At 44.5% G+C, this 20,109-nt stretch overlaps 1 protein-coding gene across 1 annotated transcript in view; it reads right to left on the reverse strand.

Annotated features, from left to right (window-relative positions):
* Window positions 1–20,109, reverse strand: part of LOC115461843 (arf-GAP with GTPase, ANK repeat and PH domain-containing protein 3-like) — a 726,817-nt gene that overhangs the window by 552,060 nt on the left and 154,648 nt on the right. The window contains exons 7-8 of the mRNA XM_030191903.1: window positions 17,593–17,720; window positions 17,298–17,453 (exon numbers count right to left, since the gene is read on the reverse strand). Coding sequence (XP_030047763.1) covers window positions 17,298–17,453; window positions 17,593–17,720 — 284 coding nt within the window. The remainder of the gene's footprint in view (window positions 1–17,297; window positions 17,454–17,592; window positions 17,721–20,109) is intronic.

Genomic DNA, 20,109 nt, shown 5'->3' on the forward strand with positions numbered 1-20,109 from the left:
TATGTAATCACTCATTTAGTTAGTCCATTAGGATAATCATATTTCATTATCTATATTTTGGTGATAATCTATTTTTATAGCAAGTTATTTTGTATTTTGCATGGCATTTTGCTTCAGAACTATATATATATATATATATATATATATATATATATATATATATATATATATATATTTACCTAATAAATAATATATGGGGGGTCACGTGATGCGTTGTGAGTAGCGGATGTTTCAGCGCTGCTCCGGGGTCTTCGTTCCTAACTTCAATTTCTAACGGAAACACAGACTTGTATCAGATGCTGCACATCCTCCAGTAATTGCTGAAATCAGTATATGGACCAATATCTTGTTCACCACATCGTGGAATTAAAACAGAAAAATAAAAATCCTCATCGCCAAGTGCTACTTCCAAGATGGCGTAGGCGAAAGGCGATGGCAGCGGTGAGTTTTCAGATAAGCAATTGGCCCAGATTACTGCAGCAGTCTAAGCGGCTATAACCCCCCCCCCCCCCCCCCCCCCATTTGATCTGTTGGTCGGCCAATTAGAAAAACTAGATGGGGTGCTGACTGAAACAGTGAATCGCACGACTGAGGCTGAACGGAGGGTATCAGAGCTGGAAGACATGTGGGCCCGATGCGAACTGGAGATTTCGCGCATAAAGAACAGATAAGAACACAGCAAGAAAAGCTGGAAGATATTGAAAATCGAACGAGGAGGTACAACTTGAGAATAGTTGGAATGCCAGAAAAACTGCAGGAGAAATCATTGGGGCATTTCTTAGAGCAGTGGCTTTGCAAAGAGTTTGCCCTTTCAGACAGTTATGGGGCACTGTGTATCGAACGCGCTCACAGAGTCGGGAGGCCACAACCTGACCAGCAAAGATCACGGGTGATCATAATAAAAGTGCATAATTATCTTCATAAAGAAGAAATTTTGAGAGGCTACAGGATGAAGCGTGAAAATCTAATGTATGAAGGCGCCCAGATTAGAATCTTTCAAGATTACTCAGTGGGAGAACAGGAGAGGAAACAGCGCTTCCATCCAATCTGTTCCTCAATGGTGGAAAAGAAAATTCGCTTCATGCTCCTATACCCTGCAATTTTGAAGATACAGCATGATGGGAGGTGGAGATCCTTTGAAACGGCGTCTGAAGCACAGGATTTTTTGAATAAAGAACTGCAGCTCAGCACGGCTTGACAAAATTTTCAGAGGAGCAGAGGAGCTTCACAAGAAATGACACTTTGACAGGCTGGTAGAAATCTACAATCTGCAGTAAGCTATGAGTTACAGTTATGGTGAATGGAAGACGCTGGAGGACTTGGAATTTACATGGACTCTGGCAGAGTATACTGAAGGGATCCTACACTGTTTAGCGAAGCGTATGTATGTCATTAAAGTATGAAGGTTACCAGGTTTAAAAGGTTGAGGGGGGAAAATGCTCTGGGTAATGATAAAGTATATTTGCGAGAGAAAGGGGGGAGGAGTGATGAGTCCATGATGAGTGCTGAGTCTGCACTGAGTACAGAGTCCAGCTGAGACAATGAGTCCACGATGAGTGCTGAGTCTACACAGAGTGCAGAGCCCAGCCAAGATGACGAGTCCACGATGAGTGCTGAGTCTGCACCGAGTGCAGAGTTCAGCCGAGATGCCGAATCAGAATTGAGTTACAGTCCCGGGCAAGATGCAGAGTCCGGGTCAAGTTACAGTCCCGGCCAAGATGCTGAGTCCGGTGAGAGTTGCTGTCCCGGCCAAGATGCTGAGTCCGGGTCAAGTTGGAGTTCCAGTCCCAGGCAAGATGCTGAGTCTGGGTCAAGTTGCAGTCCCGGCCAAGATGCCGAGTCCGGGCCAAGTTGGAGTTCCAGTTCCAGGCAACATGCTGAGTCCGGGTCAAGTTGCAACTCCGGTCAAGATGTTGAGTCCGGTGAGAGTTGGAGTTCCAGTTCCAGGCAAGATGCTGAGTCCGGGTCAAGTTGCAGTCCCAGCCAAGATGCTGAGTCCGGGTCAAGTTGGATTTCCAGTCCCAGGCAAGATGCTGAGTCTGGGTCAAGTTGGAGTTCCAGTCCCAGGCAAGATGCTGAGTCCGGGTCAAGTTGGAGTTCCAGTCCCAGGCAAGATGCTGAGTCTGGGTCAAGTTGCAGTCCCGGTCAAGAGGCTGAGTCCGGGTCAAGTTGCAGTTCTGGCCAAGATGCTGAGTCCGGAGCGAGTTCCAGTGCCAGCCGAGATGCTGAGTCTATGCTGAGTACCAAGTCCAGCCAAGATGCTGAGTCCGAGTTGAGTGGCAGTTCCGGCCAAGATGCTGAGGCCGGACCAGGTTGCAGTCTCAGGCAAGATGCTGAGTCTACTCCGAGTTCCCATTTCAGCCAAGATGTTGAACTCCTTCTGAGTTCCAGCTCCAGCCAAGGGGCAAGGTCTAGTCTGAAGTCCAGTTCGAGTTCCTGTCTGGCTTCAGATTCCAGGATGGGTGTGGGCTCTAGCCCAGTTCTGGCTGCTACAGTGGAGTGCCAGGAAGTCAAGGAAGTTGTGGACTCCTTCAGGAGATGGTTCCTGTTGAATAGAACTCCGCTTGTTGCATCCAAGACTCTGATCCTGCCTAGCAGCCGTTCTAAAGAGCCTCGTGGCGGCCAAAGCCATTCTGGTTTCCTAGCTCCAGATGTACTTGTCACGTCCTGCCCAGCCACCCAGATTTATGTTGTGAAACCCATTGGGAGATTTCATCACAGCTACCCATGGAGACCTAAATTGTCTTTTGAGACCTGGAGCTCCCGTGGGGACACGGGAGCCTTGAGGGGGAGGTGCTGTTATGATTGGGGTCTGAACCCCTCTCAAACTTACCTCTTTCCTGGGGGTCAGCTTCTTAGCTGGCTTCTGTTTCTTTTCTCTGTCCTTTCTGAGCTGGCTCTGTCTCTCTGTGCTGGCAGCTTCCATCAGCATGGCTCTAATTGTTTCACTATACTGCACCTGTGTGTGTGTTGCCTGAGTTGCTCTACCTCTCTTTGGGTGTACTGGCTTCAAGTGCTTCACAGTGTTGCATTGGTGTGGGTTGGGCCTCTCTGGGTCAGTGTGCTTTTGCCTAGGTCTAGGGAGTGTGACATCATCAGGGAGAGCCTTGATAAGGAAGTGGTGTTGTTTCCTTCAGGGCCTTTGCAACGGTGGTGTTTGCTTTAGGTAGGGTGGTGCAGTGTGCACTTCTGACTTTGTGTCTAGCTTCCCTGCTTGCTTTTGCTAAGGTCCAGGTTAGTGTTAGTGCAGTGTGCACTGGTGACTGTGTGTTTAGCTTTCTTGCTTTTCCCTCTTGGTTTTGGAAGCATTGCTGTGTGTAGGGCTTTGGAAGCTCTGTTGCTGATAGAAGTACTTCAGGGTTTGGTGTTGTTAGGAACACTGCAGGGTTTGCTGTTAGAAGTACTTCTGGTGTTTGTGCTATTGGGAGCATTGCAGTCTTTGCTGTTGGTGTTTGGTGATTTAGAATCACTTTTGGCTTATGTGTTAGCTTCCCTTCTTTTTCCTTGTGGCTCCCCTGTCTTCCCTTTTAGTGCTAGGAGCTCTTCTGGTTGCTTGCCAGAGTAGTGCTTGGGAAGCACCTTGTTAGTTGTATCTAGCTTGCTAGAGCAGTGCTTAGGTAGCTTGTTAGTTTTGTGTTTAGCTTATTAGTGTAGAGCTCTGCTTGTAGCTTGGTGCTTAGTAGCACCTGTGTTAGCTTTGTGTTTAGTTCCCTGCTCTGTTAGTTTAGGGCTTAGGAAGTCCCTTTCTTGAGCAGGGCTTAGGAGCTCCTGTTTAGTATAGGGCTTAGGAAGTCCTTTTTGTCAGTTTACTGTTAGGAACACATAGATCAGTTTAGGTTTAGGAGTACTTCTGTTTCCAGTCCTGGTCCCTGTGTCATCCGGTATCCAGTAAGTCCTGCCGGCTACTCGAACCCAGGAGCTCAACTTCTGGGGGGCTTAGTAGCTAAGTGCAGGTGAAGCTGTACGGACCAGTCCAGTGTGCTCCAGTCCAGTGTGTTCCGGTCCAGTGTGTTCCGGTCTGGTGCGCTCCAGTCCAGTGTGTTCCGGTCTGGGGTGTGTTCCAGTCCTGTGTCCTCCAGTCCGGGGGATTCCAGTCCATGTGTTCCGGTTCGCTGGGCAGTGCCTGCAGTCCCTGCCGGTGTGCTTGCCCAGTGTTGGTTGGTGGGTTTTGCCTGCTGCTGTCGCTCCTCGGCAGCAGCCCAAGGGCTCACGTTTGCTCCAGAGCCCGGCCCCGCGGGCTCTGAACCTGAGAACCTGACAGAGATATGAACACACTGATGGATCCAACAGAGGACTATACAGGTACAAGGCAGGGGGGATTCACGGGGCGGAGAGATAGAGGGATGTTAAGGGAGTTCGCTGCTTCTCTCTCTTTGGTAGATGAGTGGAGGTTACTGCATCCAGATGGGCGAGACTTTACACACAGATCTAGAACTCATGGTTCATGGGCTCGCCTTGATTACATGCTGGTGGCTACAGATCTTTTTCCCTGGAGTAGAGGAGGTGGTGGTCTCAGACCGGTATGGTTTGAACTGGAAGCCCCGAGGTGTTTTCACCTAACTAGGCGTTGGAGATTTCCCAGTTACTTATCCAAGGATAAAGACTTTCAAAAAATTTTGCATGTAAAATGGGAAGATTATGTAGCGCATAACAAAGTACATAAATCTAACCCACAACTATTTTGGTGCGCTGCCAAGGCAGTGATGTGGGGAGAACTGATTGCTTATATAGCAGCGAGGCATAAGAGAATCGCAGCCAGCATTATTCATTTAAATCGGCAACTACGGCGAGCCAAGCGCATATACATAGCCTCCCCTACGGTGACTCATAGGGATAATTATCAGTCGGCACAAGTGACCATCAACTCCCTTTTACATGAACAAACTCAACGATCCCTAATTTATCAGAAGTACCGCTTTGCCAGATTTGGTAATAAATTGGGGGGTATGTTGGCCCGGTTGGTAAAAGCGTGAGGTGGAAACTGGACGATATCAGTGTTAAAGGATAAACGGTAAAGTTGAGAACTGGCCTGATCTCATTCAAAAGATATTACGTAATCACTTTCAACAGCTCTATGCTAAGAAACTACAGTGATTAGGAGATCACGTGATGAGCTGAAGGGAGCAGACGCTGAGTAGCTCCTCTCTCGAGTCTTCCCTGCCCTTTGGACACAAAACATTGAAAATAAGGAACGAAATCGGGGGAAAACTACAGAAAAAAGGAGGCGCAGTTATATGGACCCCTTTGTTATAAAATTGGAAGCGGGGATGCCGGCGAAAAGCGCAAAGAAAGAGGGGGACAAAACAAAAGTTGGAGAATTGAAAATGGCAGCGAGCCCTACACCGGCGCCAGAGCCGCCCGCTTTCACCCCACAACAACTGCTTCAGATAACGGCAGCAGTAAAAGACGCTTTGGAACCCCAGTTAAAGCACCTCTCGGATCAACTTACCACGATGGAAACACGGTTAGAGGATACGAGACGCACTGGCGAACTAGAAAAAAGAGTCTCAGTGATCGAAGACGAGGGAGCTGGCAAATCTACACAGCTGGAGGAATTGCAGAAGCGGGTGCAAGTACAAGCAAACAGCTCGATGAGCTAGAAAACCGCTCTAGACAAGATAATTTTCGAATTGTAGGAATCCCGGAGTCGGTGCCAGAGCACATGTTGCAAACAGCTTTGGAAAAATGGCTGACCACGGAGATGGCGCTTTCCGATAGCACAGAAAAACTTTGCTTAGATTGGGCGCATCGCTTAGGACGCAGACCCGAGCAAAACCAGAGGCCCAGGGTGGTAATTATAAAGATCCATAACTTTATACATAAGGTTGAAATAATGAGAGGCGCACGAATGAAGAGAGACACGCTGTGTTATAATGGGCACCCGGTGAAGATTTTCCAAGATTATTCCTACAGCCTCCAAGAAAAGAGGAGGGAATTTCATCCCCTTTGTAAAACTTTAGCAGAAGCAAAAAAGAAATTTGCCTTGATATACCCGGCCACCCTTAAAATATTTCATCAAGAGAAGTGGCACTTATTTAAAACCCCGCAGACAGTCAAAGGATTTATTAATGCAATGGAGCCAGCTTGAAAACAAAGGTGGGGCAGGACGGAACACCATTGCAAAGCCGGTAAATTCTGTGGTATATATAGAAAAACTAACTATAGAATTAAATCCAGAACAGATAAGCGAAGAATCTTGAACTTAATATGAGAGAGATTGCTGGACAATGTTGTTGAATGTAAAAAACAGGGGGGAGAGGAATTGTACCTAGAGAGGTAGATCTCTGAAATATAAATACGTGTCCGGGGGGAGGGGGGCTCAACATCACATGATCTCAGATATTCTTGTTAGACAAAGGGGTTTTGGGCAGGAGGGAGATAGGAGGGAGGTGGGTTCAGGAAGAGGGAGGGAAGGGAGGGAGGGACTCCAGTGGTAATATATAATATCATGAGATTAATAGGCTATTGTATATACAGAGATGCACATGTATGTTTTACCAACACACTACAGAGGGAGCAATATGGACTCCTTGCAGACTCACGGGTGAGGCTGGGCGCCCGGGAGTAGATTTACCAAGTAAAATTGCTGAGACAGACCTAAATCACTACTTAACAGATTAAAACACTCAGATTTGCTATGTGGAATGTAGGAGGGATAACAACGCTGGTGAAAAGAACAAAAATCCTTTCTGCCTTACTGAGACTTCAAGTTGATATAGCATGCATACAATAAACCAGATTATCCCCTGAGAAACACCTGAAATTAAAAACGCGATGGGTAGGGGAAGTTTTCTCTGCAACATCTGGGGCACGTAAGGGAGGAGTAGCCATATTAGTTCGCAAAGGCTTGGCAGTTAAGTCAGAGTTAATCCAAACCGATCCCAAAGGGAACTATATACTAGTTAAACTGTGGATACAAAATAGAGATTACTTGATATTAGGGTTATATGGGCCAAATAGATATGATCCTACATTTCTGGCTAAATTGGTAGATATTTCTATGCCCTATAAAACTGCCCACCTCATGGTGATGGGAGATTTTAATTTAATCTCTGACCCGAAGTGGGATTGTTCAACCCCAGATGTGGCGCAGGACCTAAATCACAAGCTATGACATTCTTTATGCACTCACTTAATCTGGTAGATACATGGCGTGCATAACACCCAAGGGAGCGGGATTACATGCACCAATCGCGTGCTCATGGTCCATTTTCTGGACCACATATTGATTAGTCAACCCACTTTTACCAAGGTACTTACAGCAGAGATTGGTCCAGAAGAGATCTCAGACCATTCTATAGTGTGGATAGAGGTGGAGACCACGCCATATTATCAAGGGACAGGGGGTTGGAGGTCCCCAACATATCTATACCATAACAGAGAATTTGGGGAATTCTTGAGCCAGAAATGGGAGGAATACGTACATAATAATAAACAACATATGGGGCAACCGACATTATTTTGGTCAGCAGCTAAGGCTGTGATACAAGGAGAGGTGATAGCGTATATTCATGCCAGGAACAAAAAAACTCTATAGCAATTCTGAGGCTGGAGGCTAGTCTCCGGAAGGCGAAAGCTAGATATATACAGAGGCCAAACCCGACGACTACAATGCAAGTGACATTGAATTCCCTAATACACGAGCGTGTGTGCAGATCTATGGCCTACCAAAAATTTAAATTGCAAAGGTTTGGAAATAAGGCGGGGTCGATGATAATGAGATTGGTCAGGACCGGGGGACACGCAAACCCATTAACAGCGGTTAGAGATGAAAAAGGGAAATTATGTAACCACAGTGAAGACATAGAAAAAAAATGTAGAAGGTATTTTCAACATATGTACGATAGCTCGAGCAAATCAAACCCAGTAGAAATTGAGCAGTATCTAACACAGGTAGGGGTCCCCAAACTCACGGAACGAGAAAGTAAGGAATTAGCTAGTCCATTAAAAGGGAAAGAGATCCAGGAGGTTATCAAATCCTTACCCCTGGGCTCAGCGCCTGGCCCAGATGGATATAAGGGGGAGTTCTATAAATTATTGCCAATTTCATTTCTGGGTCCCATACATGACTATTATGAGAAATTGTCAAAGAAGGTATATTTCCACAATATGCAAATGCAGCGCTAATCTCTCTTATCCCCAAGCCAGGACGCCCCGAAGACCAAGCGGCGTCATATAGACCAATATCTCTACTAAATGTAGACATAAAAATATTGGCCAAACTGTTAACTAATAGGTTAGCCGCAGTACTTCCAAGGGTGATCGGAGAAGACCAAGTGGGATTTGTTAGGAATCGGCAAACAGTGAAGAATGTTAGGCGATTGCTCCTGGCAATGGCAACTAGTCAACAGAAAGAGATCTCGACATGCCTCTACAGTTTGGATGCCGAAAAAGCATTCGATAAAATAGATTGGACATACCTATTCACAATGCTTACGTATATGGGGTTCCAAGGATGGTTCTACCAAGCCATACTAGTGTTATATAAAAATCCGGAGGCTTCCATTCTAGTGAATGGCGTTAAGACACCGGCATTTAATATAAAGAGAGGCACGAGACAGGGATGTCCCCTATCCCCCCTACTATTTGTGATATCTATAGACCCCTTGTTGCGAGCTTTGAGATCAGCGCGGGAGATTCCAGGGATAGAAGTGGGAGGAGAGGTGATTAAAGCACTAGCCTTTGCAGACAACTTAGCAGTGATTACAGCCAACCCCCAGGCCGCACTAGGGAAAATCTTGCAAGTAATTGAACATTATGGCAAGCTTTCAGGTTTTTCCAAGTGAAGGGGACCCAGAGAGAGGCAATTTCCCTCTGACGTGGGAAGACAACAAATGTAAATATTTGGGTACCTATTTATCACAGGATTTAACACAGCTATACAACAATAATGTGGTTCCACTATTAAATAAAACATGGTTACAATTACGAATGTGGCAAGACTACTCATTAGCATTGATGGGGCGGATTGCATTATATAATATGGTGATTGTGCCCAAATGGCTCTATATTTTCCAAACACTACCACTCTTCCTCAGGTCAGAAGATGAGAAAAAACTGAATAAGCAATTGCAGTGGTTTCTTTGGAAAGGGAGGAAGGCCCAAATGTCAATTGAAAGTCTCCAGATTCCAGGGGAGTATGGTGGCTTAGGACTTTTGAGTATAAGATACCTTACGATTGCATGTGGTATGAGACATATCACAGACTGGTATCGCAAAACATCGGAGTTCACGGCAACAGATATAGAACTGGCACTCATGACAGACACACATTTTAGTTGTTTACTGCATACTGGAGGTGGACAGGTACCCCCGGTGCTGGCCTATACACATATCCTGCCGACAGCAAAGGCGGTATGGAGATGGGTTTGTAAGCTACATTACTTTTCCTCACGGACAACCCCCTTTTTATCATTGCGTGGCAATCCACACTTCCCCCCGGAGAAGATGCATAATGCCGTCCAGTGCTGGGCTTGAATTATCTACTGCAGATACTGACAGACGACGGCTGCATCCAATCATTTCAACAAATCAAGACCACCTTTACCCTCCCACAATCAGACTTTTTTTTTTGTTACATTTGTACCCCGCGTTTTCCCACTCATGGCAGGCTCAATGCGGCTTACATGGGGCAATGGAGGGTTAAGTGACTTGCCCAGAGTCACAAGGAGCTGCCTGAGGTGGGAATCGAACTCAGTTCCTCAGTTCCCCAGGACCACAGTCTACCACCCTAACCACTAGGCCACTCCTTCACTACTACCTCCAACTGAAGCATTATATTTCTACCCTAGCAGGGGAGGACTTAACTGAAGATGTTCAAGAAGAGCTGTCTTCCGCTTTTTCCCTGAACTCACAAAATGCTACTACTATACTACTAACATTTCTAAAGCGCTACTAGGGTTACGCAGCGCTGTACAATTTAAACATAGAAGGACAGTCCCTGCTCAAAGAGCTTACAATCTAAAAGACAAGAGAACAATCTAAAGACAAGTGTACAATCTAGAGGACAAGTGAACAGTTAATCTGATAGGTTGGATAGATTGGGGCATTCTATATTTCTGCCAACCTCGATGAAGACGCCGAAGGAATGGACTGAGCTCCAAAAAGTTTCTCTCTCTGAGCTTCTCGGAAAATTTGCATCCTTTTCCGCATATGAAGACAAAAGATGCAATTTGCCGGGCTATGGTCAGGTCCAGAGCACTGGATACACCAAGAATGAATCAGTCCTCGAGATGGTCCGGTTGCACCGAGTACAATGCTTGAAGCTACTGAGAGTCTTCGATGACATGGAAGGAAGACGGCCACAGCGAAATCAAAAGGCTCAATTGTGCCTGTGAAAAATAAAGGCACAAAAATAGGGGATACCCTGGCCGAGCAAGCCTAAGTACAGCCCGTAATGAAAAAATAAAGGAAACTTAAAACGCCGGCCAATAACACTAAAGAAAAATAAGGGTACTATTTTTTTTATACAAAAGGATAATTAAGGCAAATGGCAAAAAAATAGCCGAAAGGCACTGACAAAAACAAGGAAGGCTCTTTCACGGGCAGTAGAGAAGCCACAGAAAGTACCGCTGCTCCTCACACAGAAAAAAACAAACTGAGAAAGGTCACATGATGGGTGGAAAAGCACTCCACACATGTGCAGTGCGGCACGGCACACACGCCAGAAGGCTCTAGCAAAACCTTTTCTTTTTTGCTATGCATTATGCCAGTTCCAGGGCTGACGCGGATTGTCGACCCACTCGTGAGAAGGATACAGTCTACTTGTCCTCGGAGAATGTGCAGTTACCAATTGCCAACTCCATCCTGTTGGGATCAAAATAAACAAAAAGCCGAGTGGATGTCCATGGGCTTTACTCCACTCCAGATAGAATGCCAAGACCCTCTTTTAGTCCAATGTATGCGTATGTTTAATTAATATAGAAAAAAAGAGAAAGCGAACCTCAAAAACTAATCTTACAATCTGAAATCCGTTTGCTGTAACTTAATTCAGTGAACCTGTATGACTATCAAATAATCAAATTTAAATGAATGAAACTTCAAGATACTCCAGGGAAAGGTACAAAGACCTAATTTAGCTAACAAGCTTATTCCCTACATAGGTTTCAAGTGAAAAAAAGAGGAGCCATAAAAAACTACTAACAGGAGAAAAACCATTTACTCCAAAAAAAAACAGCGCCTGACAATATCATACAACAGTCAAAAAGTCAACACAGGGTTTACATGCATAGAGAGAAAAAGGTTCCAGAAAGTTCAAAAATTCACAACAGCACTTAAGTTGTCAAAAAGGTGCATTTATCTTCCAAGTAGAATAATGTGTCCAACAACTTCCGGGAGCTCCCAAGGGTTCAAAATTCATCTCTCAAGACCAATCCCAAAGCTCCAACCAAAGTGCCGCTTATTTTGCAGAGAAGCCGTGTCAGGAGGAAGAACTCAAGCTACACAGACTCCAAGATGGCACAGGGAACAAAAATATGCCAGTCAAATACACAGTCAATGAGGGCCAGATCTCAGTAAAACGCCTGCCATTCAACTGGGAGTGCTTTTTCTGCTTGTATACTTTAATAAATATGTGATTAAATATCTAGGGATTAAACATGTATCCTGTGTTCCCGATCAGTTAAGAACATTCCTTGATTTAAAAAAATAACTAACTAATATCATTATTAAGTTTGAAGCTTTCTTTTTTGGACTTCCATTAGGAAGACTTGGATTTGTTCACGTTATAGCTTATACCATTTGACATAATTTCCTTTAGTGAAGCTCCTTATCCTTAATTAGGTCACTCCCCTATACTGTGGTCGTAAGAACATAACCACTGCCATACTGGGACAGACCGAAGGTCCATCAAGCCAGACAACCTGTTTCCAATAGCGGCCAATCCAGGTAACAAGTACCTGGCAAGATCACAAAACAGTACAATACATTTTATGCTTCTTATCCTAGAAATAAGCAGTGGATTTTCCCCAAGTCCACTTTAATAATGGTCTATGGACTTTTCCTTTAGGAAGCCATCCAAACCTTTTTTAAACCCTGCTAAGCTAACTGCTTTTTAATACATTCTCTGGCAACAAATTCCAGAGTTTAATTACAAGTTGAGTGAAGAAATATTTTCTCCAATTTGTTTTAAATTTACTACTTTGAAGCTTCATTGCGTGCCCCCTAGTGCTAGTATTTTTGGAAAAAGTAAAAAAGCGATTCACGCCTACCCGTTCCACTCCACTCATTATTTTATAGACCTCTATCATATCTCACCTCAGTTGTCTTTTCTCCAAGCTGAACAGCCCTAGCCATTTTAGCCTTTCCTCACAGGGAAGTATTCCAATCCCCTTTATCATTTTCATCGCCCTTCTCTGTACCTTTTCTAATTCCACTATATCTTTTTTGAGATGCAGTGACCAGAATTGAATATAATATTCGAGGTGCGGTCGCACCATGGCACTATACAAAGGCATTATAATGTCCTCATTTTTGCTTTCCATTCCTTTCCTAATAATACCCAACATTCCATTTGCTTTCTTAGCTGATACCACACACTGAGCAGAGGGTTTCAGCATATCATCAACAATGATGCCTAGATCCCTTTCCTGGTCGGTGACTCCTAATGTGGAACCTTGCATTACGTAGCTCTAGTACGGGTTCCTCTTTCCCATATGCATCACTTTGCATTTGCTTATATTACGGGAGGAAAAAGCACTGTTACCCTCAATAGGAATATCAGAAAGAAGAAATTATTACCTAGGAGTAACCCAGTTTTTATGGCTAAACACAGAGGAAAAAACAAAATCATTTTCAAGAGCTGCAGTGTTCACAATGCATCTAAATTCGTGAAAGCTCCAGCCAACAAAAGCCTATGCAAGTCCTTAAGCTCAGGATCAGCTTTATCAGCCAACAAGCAAAAGTTCATGTGACCCATCATTGTGGTGATTTAGGATGCTTATCTTTGGAGAAAGAGCAAGTACAATGACACACACACAGCAAGGTCAAGATGAGAAGGAAAGAACAGCCACATGGATAACAGCAGAGTGAGAAATAGCAGCTTAGTCCGGTTTGGGAAAATGTGAGCATGACATGGTGACATTTTCATTTGATAACACTGTCAATTGAAGTGGTTGAGATATAGGGACGACCTGTAACACTGTCTGAATGCAATGGATATCAGAGTGAAGGACGTGATGGACAAAGGGTGCCAGGGATACAGGGATGCTTTCTGATGATGCCAAACAACAGGGTGAAGGGTATGAGTGGTGTAGAACGGGTGAAAGTGAATTAATTTTCAGAAGTACAAAATCTAGAGGACACTCAATGAATTTACATGGAAATACTTTTAAAACAAATAGGAGGAAATACTTTTTCACTTAACAAATAGTTAAGCTCTGGAATTCATTGCCAGATGTGGTAACAGCAGTTAGCATATATGGATTTAAAAAGGTTACATTGCGCACAACAGAAATGTCGCCTGATATATATATAGATAGATATATATATAGATATATATATATATATCAGGCGACATTTCTGTTGTGCGCAATGTAATGAAATAGCCAAACGGGCAATATGTTTTATTTCTGAAATGTAAAGATAGAGAGAATGAGAGTGTGTATGTGTGTGTGTGAGAGTGAGTGTGTGTGTGAGAGAGAGACAGAGAACGTGTGTGTGTGCGTGTGAGTGTGTGAGAAAGACAGAGAAAGTGTGTGTGTGTGCGTCTGTGTGAAAGATAGAGATTGTGAGAGTGAGTTCAGAGAGAGATTGTGTATATGTGTGTGTTTGTGTGTGTGTGTGTGTGTGTGTGTGTGTGTGTGTGAGAGAGAGAGAGAGACAGAGAAAATGTGTGTGTGTGTGTGTGTGTGAGAGAGACAGAGAAAATGTGTGTGTGTGCATCTGTGTGAGAGTGAGTTGAGAGTGAGAAACAGCAAGTGAGTGTGTATATGTGTGTGAGAGAGACACAGAAAGTGTGTGTGTGTGCGTCTGTGTGCAAGAGAGTGAGTGAGTTCAGAGAGAGACAGAGAGAGATTGTGTATATGTGTGAGTGTAAGAGAGAGACAGAGAAAGTCTTTGTGAAAGAGAGTGAATGTGCGAGTGTGTGTGTGTGTGTGAGAGAGAGAGAGAGAGAGTGAGACTGTCTCCTCTGTTCCCTGCCCCCCCAGCCACTCAGCGATTGTTCTGTCTCCCCTGCTCCCCCTCCAGGCACCCAGCGATTCTCCTCTGTCCCCTGCCCCCCATATAGCCACCCAGCGATTCTCCTATCCCCTGCCCTCCTCTCCAGCCACACAGCGATTCCCCTCTCTCCCCTGCCCCCCTCTCCAGCCACCCAGCGAGTCTCCTCTCTCCCCTGCCCCCCTCCAGCCACCTAGTGATTCTCCTCTCTCCCCTGCCCCCCCTCCAGGCACCCAGCAATTCTCTGTCCCCTGCCCCCTCCCCCCGTAGCCACTCAGGGATTCTCCTCTCTCCCCTGCCCCCCCTCCAGGCACCCAGCAATTCTCTGTCCCCTGCCCACTCCCCCCGTAGCCACTCAGGGATTCTCCTCTCTGCCCTGCCCCCCCTCCAGCCACTCAGCGAGTCTCCTCTCTCCCCTGCCCCCCTCTCCAGCCACCCAGCGAGTCTCCTCTCTCCCCTGCCCCCCCCCAGCCACCCAACGATTCTCCTCTGTCCCCTGCCCCTCCTCCAGGCACCCAGCGATTCTCCTCTGCCCCCTGCCCCCCCTGCAGCCACCCAGCAATTCTCTTCCCCCCCCCCCCCCAAGGCATACACCGATTCTCTGTCGCTTTCCCGAGCTTGCCTCTTTCTTTTTGGCCTGCCCGCTGCCCCAGCCGAACAGCTGATCCACGCCGGTCCGCTCCCTGCTCTGCCGCTTTCACTCCCTGCAGCATCCCTTCGCCGATGCAGGACGCGGCCAAAACTTGACACCGCCCTGACCCCCGCAAATGAACAGTGCTGGCTCTTGATTTGCCCGGCAGCAGGGTCGATCTGGTCCTGCCTCTAATCACGTTGGCCACTCTTCATTTATATAGCAGGATTTTGCTATGGCCACGTACTGGATTAAGTTCTGAGGAGTTGTTGGTGAAGCTGGGACTATTTAGGGTGTCACAAGGGGCTCTTCAATGATTTGCAGGATTTTCATCTAAAACACTGCAAGTGTTCGTGCAGGGGGAATTATCTACAGCTCGGCATATGAAGCGTGGACTGCCACAAGGCTTCCTGACATCTCTACGTTTATTAAAATGTTTTTATGACTATGTTAAGGAACACGTTGAAGGATCTGATGGCTTCCTACAATTGTATGCAGATGGTATCTTGCTGATTATGCACATTCATATCACCTCTCATTTGGACTACTGCAACGTGCTTCTCACAGGTCTCTCACTAAGCCATTTCTCTCCCCTTCAATCTGTTCAAAATTCTGCTGCACAACCTGTGTTCCAACAGTGTCGTACACTCATATCAGCCCTCTCAAGTCACTTCATTGGCTCCCTATCCATTTCCGCATACTGTTCAAATACTCTTATTGACTTACAAGTACATTCACTCTGCAGCTCCTCAGTACCTCTCCACTCCTTCCCGGGAACTCCACTTATCAAGGAAATCTCTTTTATCTGCACCCTTCTCCTCCACTGCTAACTCCAGACTCTATTCCTTTTATTTTACTGCACCATATGCCTGGAATAGACTTCCTGAATCAGCTCTGGCCATCTTCAAATCTAGCCTAAAAGCCCACCTAACTTCTATTCACTTGTTCAGTATCCAGCACAAGTAATTCCCTTATTTGTCCTGTTTGTCTGTCTTGATTAGATTGTAAGCTCTGTTGAGCAGGGACCGTCTGTTACATGTTCAGTGTACAGCGCTGCATACGTCTAGTAGCGCTACAGAAATGTTACGTAGTAGTAGTAGTTAAAGTCATTTCATTGACACGGGGTTTTGGAGTTGTGTTTCTCTAGTGAATGGTAAACCTGGATAAAATGCTAAAATGCTCTGGATTGGGATAAAAGGAATGTTTTGCCATCGGCTGTGCCTAAAATGCAAGCATTAAAGTTCCTTTATGATTTTCAGTTTAGGTGTTGGATGTTATGGTTCCTTGAAGAATGCATTCTGCAAACAGATTGATTCAGCAGCTAAATGGGGGAGGGGGTTGACAGTGCACCAGTTGCAACAGGTGATTCAGGGCTGGACTACTGTAATGTGGCATCAATAATAGTAATCCTTCTAATACACCATCTAAGGTACAAATAATGGAGAATTCAGAGTCTACGTATGTAGCTGGGGTAGGAGATGGGACAGGGCAACACCATACTTGATCCAGATGCACTGATTACCTATACAGGCATGAATCTAGTTCAAGTTATTGATAGCAAAGGGTGTGTAAATCTAGGCGCTGTCATATATTTTGGATCAAAGTTTTGCTTCTACAGAGGTATGTAGGCTTTGTCGGTATTCTCCAAAATTAATTTAAAAAGTTCATGGGAGAGAAATTAGGCGTCTGGCTTTGGAATGATTTGCTACAGAGCTTACAGAAAGTATCTGCTCATGGGTCTCTTCATCAAAGTTTGAAGACTTGGTGGTTTGAAAAATTGTATACACAATTTGTAGGTTTCTGTTAAAACTAGGGGGTCTTCGTTTTATTTTATGTAGTATTGTATTATGGAGAATTGTTAAAGAAACGTGTTTTATACTGTTTGTGATCAGCACAGAAAATCTTTTAGGGGATAATGCATAATGTACACTTCTTTGGGCAATGCTTGTATATTTGAAAGGTAATCTATAAATATTTTTAACAAATAAATGACATGTGAGCGCTGTAAGGATGAAGCACAAGATTTAAAGGTGCTCTCTCATGAATATGAGAAGCAACAAGATGATCAAGATGATGTATATGATGTACGGGGACACACTCGTGATGCGAAGGGAGTGAAAGAACACAATGTGTAGATGAGAGGTTTTCCTTCAACTCCTACCAAAGCAGCAATGAAAAGGAGGTAGACTACACATTCCATAAACTTGGGGTCCAAAAAGCTAACATAGGCACTTAATCTGCCACAATGACTCCTCATTGTTTTAAAGCCTTTTTCTGAGCCAAAATGAACATTCATTTTGCTTCGGTACTCAGCATTTTGTACACGTTCGTCATTCGCATTTTTGTATAATAGCTGAATATATGCTTTTGAACAGTATTATTAGTTTTGCCACACTGAGCATATATGGGATATAGTTAGTCCAACTCCTTTTCTTTTGTAATCAAATATTTTGGCATCCAATCAGCTATCTCCTGTGGCATATGGATGGCAAAGGAATGGGATACTTACTGTGAAGATGTTAGAGCGACGTTTGGACTGCTTGCGGATGGGCGTGGGAGTGCTGGAGGCTGCGATGGTCTCAATCCTAAGCTCTCTCTGGCTGATACTTGGTGTAGAGGGGACAGAGGAAGAATAATCACTGAACACACCTCCTCCATTCGCAGCCTAAAAATCCCAAAAGACAAACAAAGTGAGAAAGGTCACTGGAAGCAGGTCTTTTTCTGCCGTCATCTACTATATGTACTATTGAGAGAAGGAAGGAAGAGTGAAGAGGCTGAACACAGAGATGTAATCACTTTCTCACCTGATTAATGTGCACCGAGGGGATGGAGGCAGCCGAGACAGATGAGTGACTGGGAGAATTAGGCAATGATTTGCAGGGACCAATGGACAGTTGCTGCTTTTTCCTTACAGCTACCACCTTCTGGGCCACTGAGAAAGTAAGAGTAAAAAGCACATAGTCACCCTGTTACAAAAGCAAGACAAAGTACCTACATTTTTTCCCTTTAAAAATTACTGCTTGCTACAGACATCAGGTTAAGTTGAGTTACAGCAAAAGCTTCATATTCTAAAGATTAATGAGAATAAAAACAAGACAACTACAGAATCAACCTCTACAAACTTCTTGGCCCTCTCCCTCGCTAACTTCACAGAGAGAAATGATAAACATTACCATGCCCAGACACATCCATTTTACCTCCTCTAGAAACTGCAAGAGTATTTATTTATTTAATAGATTTATAACCCACCTATCCAAACATCTAGGTAACGAACAATAAAATGCTCATTAAAACAAAACACAAACCATACACAATCTTACAAATCACAAACTCTAAAAACTCAGAAACCGCCTATAAGACAAAATGCACTAGAAAATAGCCAGGCTTTTAGCAATTTCTTGAACTGGGGAGCAGATGCCGACTGACGCATAGTACTACATTTCAAATCAGTGGCCAAATGTCAGACGATTCTGACAGAGAAGGACCCATTCATTAGGATTCAAGAATTCTAACTGGCAAATTACATTCAGGTACAGTAGGTATTTCCTGGTCCCCAGATGGCTTACAGACTGAGAGCTCGATTTACTGAAATAAGTAGCAGAAGTAGTAGTAGTGAGGTACTTTCTTTTCTTGTTGTTTTAGGACTTGTATCTATTTTTAATTCTCATACAGCTTACAGTGTACACCTTTTTTGTACTTTAGGAATCTGAGTTCTGCTGATCATGCAGTGGTTCTGGGTTTTCATTTTTCTGTTAGTTGGGGGGGGGGGGGTTCAATAATAATGTAAATAATGTAGTTTATTTGATTCCAACAGTGATCAGTTATAACAGAAACAGTTCAATTATGTTCCTAGAACTCAATATTTACTGGATGCGCTTCAATCCTCCAATCGGGCGATTGAAACCATTACCAAGATCTAAGAATGCATCTGTTAAGAAATGTACAAATAACCTTTCCATATGATTGAAATTATGTTCAATCCGATGATACCCCACCAGCTCCTTCCTTGAATAATAAGTCGTTGCAAGTCCATGATTTTGTAACTGAGACTTGGCTAAATGAGTTGGAAAGTGCTATCGTTTCACAAATCTGTCCTTTAGTCTCCTTCATTAAAGTCAAACTAGTAAGAAAGGAGGAGGATTAACTATTTCTAAGACCATTTTTTTAATTTAAAACTTGTTGAATCTAAATTTCTTAAATACAGTCAGCAGTTTTTCAGTTAACAAAGGCATCTAAATTGATATTTATCATTCCCCAGGATTATAGACTAGCATTCAACAGGTTTTATTTCATTTAATTTCTTATTACGCCTCTGTATTTGCTAGAATTGTTTTAACAGGTGATCTAAACTTAAACTTAGACAATGATTTGGAGTGGAGGAGTAGCCTAGTGGTTAGCACAGCAGACTTTGATCCTGGGGAACTGGGTTTGAGTCCCACTGCAGCTCCTTGTGACTCTGGGCAAGTCACTTAACCCTCCATTACCCCAGGTACAAATAAGTACCTGTATATAGTTCCAAAAACCACAGAAAGGCAGTGTATCAACTCCTATTCCCATTTCTTTTAACCTCTGATATTAAACGGCTCTCAATTCTATGGTCAGATAAAGCGAAGATACATATCTTTAGCAGGTATTCTGCGAGGACAGCAGGCTGATTGTTCTCACATGTGAGTCGGCGTCCACGACGGCCCAGGAAACGGCAAATTTTTTCACAGCAAAAATAAAAAAGATTTCCCAGAGCCTTCTGGCGCACAAACCGCGCATGCGCGGGCAACTTCCAGCCCGTTGCGTGAGCGTTCCCGCTCAGTTTAATCAAAAAGCAAATAAACAACTCCAAAGGGGAGGTGGGCGGGTTTGTGAGAAAAATCAGCCTGCTGTCCTCGCAGAATACCTGCTAAAAGTATGTATCTTCGCTTTCTCCGAGGACAAGCAGGCTGCTTCTTCTCACATGTGGGGTATCCCTAGCAACCAGGCTCACTCAAAACAATGAACATTGGTCAATTGAGCCTCGCAACGGGGAGGACATAACATAGATTGACCTGAAACCATAAACAACTAACTGAGAGTGCAGGCCTGGAACAGAACAAAAATGGGTCTGGGGGGGGGGTGGAGTTGGATTCTAAACCCCGAACAGATTCTGCAGCACCGACTGCTCAAACTGACTGTCGCGTCGGCTATCCTACTGAAGGCAGTAGTGAGATGTGAATGTGTGGACAGATGACCACGTTGCAGCCTTGCAAATCTCTTCAATGAAGGCTGACTAAGTGAGCCACTGACGCAGCCAAGGCTCTAACATTGTGAGCCGTGACATGGCCCTCCAG

Source organism: Microcaecilia unicolor, chromosome 1 (assembly GCF_901765095.1).
Source record: "Microcaecilia unicolor chromosome 1, aMicUni1.1, whole genome shotgun sequence".
Taxonomy (NCBI): domain Eukaryota; kingdom Metazoa; phylum Chordata; class Amphibia; order Gymnophiona; family Siphonopidae; genus Microcaecilia; species Microcaecilia unicolor.